At 59.7% G+C, this 8,207-nt stretch overlaps 1 protein-coding gene across 2 annotated transcripts; it reads right to left on the minus strand.

The window, feature by feature from the left end:
• Nucleotides 1-650: 650 nt before the first annotated feature.
• LOC118520898 (keratin, type I cytoskeletal 42) lies at nucleotides 651-7,918 on the minus strand. 2 transcript variants are annotated; one of them, XM_078065719.1, is made up of 9 exons: nucleotides 7,321-7,918; nucleotides 5,003-5,085; nucleotides 4,719-4,875; nucleotides 3,403-3,564; nucleotides 2,978-3,028; nucleotides 2,683-2,808; nucleotides 2,201-2,421; nucleotides 1,059-1,108; nucleotides 651-936 (listed from the first exon to the last, which is right to left on the minus strand). In XM_078065719.1, exons 1-9 carry the CDS (start codon nucleotides 7,720-7,722, stop codon nucleotides 839-841), a joined length of 1,350 nt encoding a protein of 449 aa, XP_077921845.1. In that variant the 5' UTR covers nucleotides 7,723-7,918; the 3' UTR covers nucleotides 651-838. The 2 variants fall into 2 exon arrangements, with proteins under 2 accessions (XP_077921845.1, XP_077921846.1); XM_078065720.1 differs by lacking the exon at nucleotides 2,978-3,028.
• Between the last annotated feature and the right edge of the window lie 289 nt (nucleotides 7,919-8,207).

The following is an 8,207-nucleotide window of genomic DNA, read 5'->3' on the forward strand; positions in this document are numbered from 1 at the left end:
ATGTGGTCATGTCTCAGACTGCTGATGGTGAACGTGATGGCTTCCACGTCCCGGACAGGCCCAGACAGCCCCTGCCAGCCGCTGAGAGAGGTCCCCCCACAGCCCAGCCGCTGCCAAGCCACCAAAGCAAACAGGACGCCCCCCACACTCACACACAGAGTGGCCACCCCGCCCCACATACACCGCGAGTGGGGCCGAGCTGGTTTCCGGGGCTGGCTCAGCCCCTGCCACCCCCTCTCGTCCATCAGCACCTTGGACCACACCTTGGGAAAAACCCCTGCCCGGCCCCCCTCCCTCTGATCTTGAACCCACACCTGCCCCAGGCTGAGGCAGGGAGTTCCCTGTAACAGGCATGGTTCCCCAGAAAGTCCGTGGGGCCCTCCTAGGCACCAGCCCATGGGTACCCACAGGGACCCACGGGGTGATTCTTAGAAACTTTCCCAGCTTGATGGGCTGTCCCATCCCTCTGCCCTCACTCTGCTGCCTTCTCTCTGGCCCTCCCGGGAGCCCCAGGCCTGGAGGAGGTGGGCAGAACAGATTGGCAGGTGACAAGGGCGTCCAACCACTCCACAAACCATCCTCCCTCCCCAGTCCCTCAGCACACACTGCCCTACGCCAATGACCAGACCAGCTCACACGAGGCATTGAAATTCAGGCAAAGCTTTAATAGCAGTCACTGGGGCAATTCCAGGAGGCCCCCTCGGGGAGGGGCTGTAGAAAGCAGATACAGAAAGGCAACTGCATTTGGGTGGTGGCCCAGATGGGCACTCGGGGTGTGGCAGTAGCATGCTGGGAGCCCGAGGCGATGGATACCCCATGTCACAGGTGGAAAGGGGCCTTAGTGGGTGGAGTGGTGGACCTGCTCTCGGGAGGAGACCACCTTGCCGTCCTGGACTTCTTCCATTATGGTGCGCACCTGGCGGGTGGTCACTGTGGCTGTGGGCCATAGAGGAGGGAACACAGGGAACCTCAGGCCGGAGCCCCTCCCCCAGTCTCCCGCATAGAAGGGTCCTTGGCATCTCCCCACTCCCTCCAGGCCAGATGGGGCAGGCTCTTACCTTCCCGGGTGGGCTGTGAGGTCAGGGAAGAGGAGTACTGGGTAGCCAGGCTGCAGAGAGGGAGAGGGGGGCCTGTCAGGGCAGGGGTGCCGGCACAGAGCCCAGACCCCTGAAGGAGGAGCAGCTGGGGAGGTGTGGAGCAAGGGGAGAAAGGTCCCAGCAAACCAGAGAGAAATCACAGCTGAGAATACACAGAAAAGATTAGCAACCACAAGGGTCAAAGGGCACAGGCCTCGTAGGCAGGACAAAAGAAAGGGGACACCCCAAAAGAGGACCCAGGGACATTTTGTGGCTAACCACAGAGTTACAAGGAGAAGCTGAGCAAGAGGTTTTTCCATATCCCAAAGGGCCCAACAAATAGACTCTATTAAAGCTTGAGAGACTGTGGTTAGACTATAGGTGGACCTCACTATCATCAGGAAGCAAAAAGCTGGAATGCGTGACTTAGCGCGGAGGCTCCAGGACATTCTCAGCCACTTCACAGTAGGGCCCTGATCTACCCTCCCAGCTCCAAACCAGATCACCACCCACCCTGCTCTTTCTCCCATGCCGGGTAATGGCGTCACCAACCACACAGTCATCAGAACCAGAAACCCAGGGTCATCGTTCTCCACTCCTGTGTGTCACTCACGTGGTCACTCACCACGTATTGCATCCCGCCAGCGAGCCATGCTCGCCCCCACATTCAGGCAACTAGCCCTGCTGTTTTTCACTACAACATATCCTCTTCACACATCGCCTTCCTCTCCCTGCCCTCCACCGCCGCCTTGCAGGGGGGCTGCTCTGGCTGGACTCCCCGCTCCAGCCTCCTGGCAGGTCTCCCTAACCCCATCGGGGCCCCTCTGATGCATTTCTCCCTATGCAGCCGGAGTGAATATCCTAAGACATCTTGATGATAGTACCACTCCTCTGCAAAATCCCTCCATGGCTCCCCACTTCCCACACGACCTAGTCCAGATGCTTTCATTTGGTCTTCAATGCTCCTCAACAGTGAATGCTCCCAGCCAGCATTCTCGGTTTCACCTCCTGCAAACCTCTGCGCCTCCTGGCCTTTGCCAGGGCTGTCCCCTCCCCACAAACGTCCCTGCCTGGATGCAGCGGCCCCCGCCAAAGCAAGCGCGTGCCCCAGGGCCCCCGCTCACTGGGCGGCCTCGCCCTCCAGCAGGCGGCGGTAGGTGGCAATCTCCTGCTCCAGCCGCGTCTTCATGTCCAGCAGCACCTGGTACTCCTGGTTCTGGCGCTCCAGGTCACAGCGCAGCTCACACAGCTGCTGCTCGATGCCGCCGATGAGCCCCTGCAACTGGGCCAGCCGGGCCCCGTAGCGGGCCTCGGTCTCCGCCAGGCTGCCCTCCAGCGAGGCTTTCTGTGGGCCAAAGTAGAGGTGGCCGGGTGAGACCAAGTGCGACCCTTCTCCAGGGCGAGGGCCCAGAAGGGGGACCCCCTGTGTGGGGTTGTGGGTGCGGCCAGCGCCCCGGGGCAGTAACGGGGGCAGAGAGGGGCCCATGTCTCTGAATGTGAAGGGACAGGCTGGGTGGGGAATTCGGGTTCTCCGAGTGGAAGTCTGCGAGGCTGGGCCCACCCTGGGGTGACGTGTACAAGCCAGGGAGGGGGTCAGGGGCCCTACCGTGCTGAGCCGGGACTGCAGCTCAATCTCCAGATTCTGCACGGAGTGGCGGAGCTCCGTGATCTCCGTCCGGCTGCTCTGCAGGGCCTCGGTGTTGGTGGCCACCTCCCGGTTCAGCTCCTCCGTCTGAAAGGCAGGGCGGGTGACGGGGGCTGGAGAAGGCTTGCAGAGGTGAGGCAGAGGCCAGGGTCCACCCCCGAGCCCTGACCTCCCAGACCCACTCACCCACCCCCCCACCTCTCCCAGGCCTCTGTGGGGCTGCGGACACACCTGCACACAGACCCTCTGTGCCCACCTGGCACTCAGCAGATGCACCTTGCTTTGCATTCGATACTCCCACTGGGCGCTGCTCAAAGACAGGAACTAGGTTTTACTCTTTGTGCCTGTTACTGTCCTGGGCACTGTAGCTGCTCAGTGTGTGTCTACTACGGGCATGAGTTACTCATCCAAACGCACACACACCTACAAATGTGCTGGGAGAAGTCCTAGACGGGGATGACGAGATCTGGATCCGTTCCCCAAGCCACCGTGTGGCTTGTGTGAGCTTGAGGCCTCTCTGAGCCTCCCATTCTGCATCTAGACATGAGCAGTGGGTCCAGCTGGTTTCCAAAGGTCCTTCCAGCTGGGACGGCCTGTGGATCTACAAGTTTTCCAGCCCGTACCCGACACCCAGCACACGTATGCACACGTGTGCACACTTGCTCACGCACGCCCACCCACCTTGCTGAAGAACCAGTCCTCTGCGTCCTTGCGGTTCTTCTCCGCCATCTTCTCGTACTGGTCACGCATCTCGTTCAGGATGCGGCTCAGGTCCACACCAGGGGCGGCATCCATCTCCACACTGACGTCCCCGCCAGTCTGACCCCGCAGGGCATTCATTTCCTGGGCAAGAGGAGAGCAGGAGCTCAACCAGGGCCATTCCAGAGAGAGCCCGGGGCCTACTTTCTCTGCCTCCGGGAGGCAGGTACAGACGGCAGACAGACAGACACAGACAGCCCAATGGTTCCTCCCCTTGAAGACAGAGGCAGATGTGACTTGTCCCAAACACGCAGGGCTGTGAATATGGACCATCTTCCCCCACACGCACTCGGGGATGGACTTTACCCAGTTCCGATGTATGCTGGGCAAGGAGAGATGCTAACTCCCCAACATGTCAGGGGATAAGCCAGGACAGCCTCACTCACCGCCCTGACTGCCTGCCTTACCCCCACCACCAACCACACAGTACGGGCACAGAGAAAGCAGCCGCATGTTGGTATCAGCGCGAAGCCAGCCCTCATTAGGAAATGTTACTCTGCTGGGGGGATGCAATCCCTATGACCAGCCTCAAAGCCAAGCGGAAACACTCTCTGGGCTCCTGCTATTCTAAGGTTAGGCTCCCCTAGCGCAGGCCAGCCCAGAGGTCAGCTGAGAAGGAAGCAGCGGGTTAATCAGCCCTCCTACAGGGTCTGGGATCCCCATCCTTGGGTTGAGCCTTAAGGTCCCTATGACCCCAAGACTCTCTGAAAAAGGGAGCTGGGAGAGGTGGCAAAGTGGTGGCGTCAGACCTGGGTGTGGATATGGGTCAGATAGACCTGTGTGGCTTTGGATAAATCCTTTAACCTCTCTGAGCTTGTTTCTTTACCAGTAAAAGGAGGAAAGAGCACCCTACCCCCAGCACCACTGTGGGTATCAGCTGAGATAATTGCCATGAATCACTTGTAATGTGCTGAGCAGATTCTGGTTGTTGTTATGACTATCACTATTACAATTAATTAAAGTAATTAGCATACATGGTCTTAGGCTGATTTGCTAATTAGATAATTAACTGCCACCACTCAATAGACTGTGCCTTGAGGGACAAGGGCAGTATCTTTGCAGGGAGAGGGCCCTCCAGGCTTCATGCAGGGCCCTCCAAGGGTCTCCCAGGGTCAGGGCCAGGAACCCACCAGAGATGGGTGCTGGACTGAGGGCGTGGCCCTTGCCCAGGAGGATTTGGGGGCCCCGGCCTTGCTCCTTGGGGGAGTTTGTCCTGCATTCCCCAGGGCCCAACTCACCTCCTCGTGGTTCTTCTTCAGGTAGGCCAGCTCCTCCTTCAGGGTCTCGATCTGCATCTCCAGGTCGGCTCTGGCCAGGGTCAGCTCGTCCAGCACCCGGTGCAGGCCGTTGGTGTCGGCCTCCACGCTCATGCGCAGGGTCAGCTCCGTCTCGTACCTGAGAAGGGTGGAGGCATAAGCCAAGGAGCACCCCGGGACAGCCCCTTGGACACACAGAGAGCTCTGGCGTGCTGCGCCCGACCCACCACCAGCCCCCGGGGGGCAGCCCCGAAGCCCAGACTCACTTGGAGCGGAAGTCATCGGCTGCCAGGCGGGCATTGCCAATCTGCAGCACCAAGCTGGCGTTGTCGATGGTAGCCGCCAGGATCTGGGGGCATAGTGGGCTAGGTGAGCAAGCATCGTGGCAAGGCCCTGCAACACCCTCCTTGCAGCCCTTTGGAGAATGGGCCAAATAGAGGAGATCTCCCCCTCTGTGCACCCTGCCGGGGGGGCTCCCAGAATAGTGGGAGCACAATGCCCAGGCACAGGTAGCCATGAGGCCAGGAGAGAGACCCATGCGATATTCACCCCTCTCCTGCCCAAGCTGCATGGACTCACGGTCTCCTCCCCAACTAAACTGACCTCTAGGCTCACTTGCCACCTTCTCCAGGAAGCCCTCCTTGACTCCCCATCTGGGTCCCTCCTTCCGGTCACACCTCCTCCCTGCCCATCTCTTTCACGGCACTTCTCCCAACTGTGATTTTTCCATGATTTCTTTGGTTATTTCCTCCAATGGACTCTGCACTCCAGGGGGACAAGGCCTCATCCGTGACCATTCTCTTCGGAATCCCTAGCCCTGGGCAAAGTACCTGGCCCACAGTCAGCCCCCAGGAAACATTAGTTTAATTAAGAAACCAATTAATTAATTAATAAGATTATGACCAGCCCCACCTGAAACCTGGAGCAAAGTTTTCTTTCACCACAGGGTCATCTGAGAGGTTTAAACGAGAACAGGGAAGGGGCTCTGGAGGGAGCAGAGGGCCGGTTATTACGACTACTGCTGTCATTGTGTGAGAAATGCCAAGAGGCTCCACTCAAGAGCCGTTGGGCAGCGGGGGGAGGGGAGAGGGAGGCTCCTAAACGCTGCCCAGAGGGAGGAGAGAGGAGATCTCCGTGGAGGTGGCAGATGCGCTAGGAAGAATCAGGACATTTTTAAGGCTCCGGGCTGACGTGCAGAAAGAAGTAAGAGGAGGCAGCCCCAGCAGGCAAAAGTTGCCCCAATAGCCTCATTCTAGGCATCTGAGCCCCCTTGACCTGGGTCAGGTCCTGTTTCCAGAGCGAGCCCAAGGGCCAGTTTGTTACCCATCCCTGGCCTCAGTGGCCTACAGACCCGCCTCCCACCCACTTCCCTGCTCAGGAGGCTGATTGGGCCTAGCAGGGGCCCTTGTGAAAACCCCCACGCATGCGGTGACTCAGAGGGGCGGAGGCCTGATGCTCCGTGCACTGGGGGTTGGTGGTGAGCAGCTGGTTGACCCCAAAGCTCGGAACGCTGACTCACCAGGGCTCCCCTGGGTTCCCGACTGCTCAGACCAAGCCCGGTATCTGATCTGGCACTCCCGGGAGCTCTGCTTCCAGGGGGCAATTGCAGGAATTCCCTTCCTGGCTGAGGTCCCGGGCAGGAGCAGGCAAAGCCCCTCACAGGGCAGCACCAGACCTGGTTCCTCCACCAGGAAAGAGCAGGCCCCAGCCTGGCCTCCCCTAAACATCTCCACATGTCTTCGAACGCTCCCCTGCCTCTGGGGCTATGGCACCAGGGGACCCTCTAAGGGCAAAGCTTGTGCAGAAGACCCAGATGCCACGTTCACAGAATGCCAAGGCCCTGTGCTTAGAGGTCATGAGCATGTGGGTGCATGTTGTGTTCTTCGGACTAACTGAGAGAAATGCCTTCCCGTGGAAGCTTCCAGTCTGAGTAGGAAGACATAGCTCCTTCCCTCAGGGACTCCCAGAGTGACCATTATGGAGAGAGTGAGGAAGACCCACAATGAAACCACCGGCGAGAATATGCCAGACTCTGTGAAATCAGCGCAGTGAACAGGGCATAGACTGAACCACAAAGTGTTGAAGGGACCCCAAGATCTGGGGATAAAAGGCAAGTGCCACCCATTCAGGAGGGCTGCCTGGAGGAGGTGAGACAGGCAGAGAGCCAGAATGGAATAGTAAGAAGGAAATATCCAGCCCCCTCAGCCACGCCAAACTCACCCACCTCTGTGCCTTAGCCCACACTGTTCTCTGTACCGGGATTGCCCTCTGCCGGTCTTCAAGGTTCTGAAGCCTCCCCACCCACTCCTCCATCACTGACCCCAAATACACCCCCCCCACACAAAGGGAGAACTCCAGTCTCCCTGCATATGGGATGCTCTCCAGGCCTGGGACCTGGGACTGGCACAGGACTGGGTTCCCCAGCGAGTGAGAGAAGAGTGACAGAATGAATGAACAAATGAATGATGGAGACCCAGGGCAGAGAAGAAATGTTCCAAAAGGTTCAAAGTTGGGAGGGATCCCAACTCTGAAGCAGATACTAAGGACAGAGGGCAGAGGGCAGGGAGCTGCCTGACCCACACACCTTGTCCCGCAGCTCCTCGATGGTCTTGAAGAAGTGGCTATAGTCGCGGGCGGGCCTGGGCCCCTGCTTCTTGTACCAGTCACGGATCTTCACCTCCAGGTCGCCGTTGGCCTCCTCCAGGGCGCGCACCTTGTCCAGGTAGGAGGCCAGGCGGTCGTTGAGGTTCTGCATGGTGAGCTTCTCGCTGCCCCCCAGCAGGACGTCCGAGGCGCCAAAGCCGGAGCCGAAGCCCGCGCCGAAACTGGAGCCGAAGCCCCCACCCAGGCTGCAGGTGTAGCCCCTGCCGTAGCCGCCCCCCAAGCCCGCCGAGAAGCAGGACGAGGCGACCGACATGTTGCCACAGCTGCCGCTTCCCAGGAGGCTGGGGGCCCGGCAGGCGCCCCCAACACGAATGGAGGACATCCGAGAGAAGCCCCCACCGGGCACACACAGGCCCTTGACGGAGCCGGAGGTGGAGAACTGGCGGATGCTGGGGGGGGTGGCAGCCAGGGTGTCCACAGGTCAGGAGCAGGGTCTGGTCTGGACAGAGACCCCAGGCAGCCCTTTATAGCCAGGCTAAAGGGGGGCTCGGCCCCCGGCCCTTGAAGTCAGAGCCAAAACCCCAGCTATGTAATTTGCTTCTATACCAGCTGCCCAGGGCCTGGGGCTCAGGCCGGACTTGCCGAGTGCATCCCCCGGGGCCCCCTCCCCTGCCTGTTCCTGGCCTGGGCAGGTGGCCTCTTAGCAGCCCATTGTCCGTTCAGAAACAAAGGTGGTGTTGGAGCCACAGCCCCGGGGTAGGGTGAACCTCCTCCTCAGCCACAATTAGGCAGCTGAGCTCATTCTTGAGGGCAGTCCGGAGAACCCAGCCCTGGGAGCCAGACGGGGCCTGGAACAAGGCTCCACAG

This window comes from Halichoerus grypus, chromosome 2 (genome assembly GCF_964656455.1).
Source record: "Halichoerus grypus chromosome 2, mHalGry1.hap1.1, whole genome shotgun sequence".
Classification (NCBI taxonomy): domain Eukaryota; kingdom Metazoa; phylum Chordata; class Mammalia; order Carnivora; family Phocidae; genus Halichoerus; species Halichoerus grypus.

Bases quoted from the DNA above. Each gene is read 5' to 3' on its own strand.
- LOC118520898 (XM_078065719.1), bottom strand. From the start codon at position 7,722: ATGTCCTCCATTCGTGTTGGGGGCGCCTGCCGGGCCCCCAGCCTCCTG. The intron at 3,029-3,402 runs GTGGGTGGGCGT...GTCTTTGAGCAG, and splicing joins AGGACTGGTTCTTCAGCAAG to CGCCCAGTGGGAGTATCGAA. The intron at 2,809-2,977 runs GTGGGCACAGAG...CCTGCCTTTCAG, and splicing joins GTGCATCTGCTGAGTGCCAG to ACGGAGGAGCTGAACCGGGA.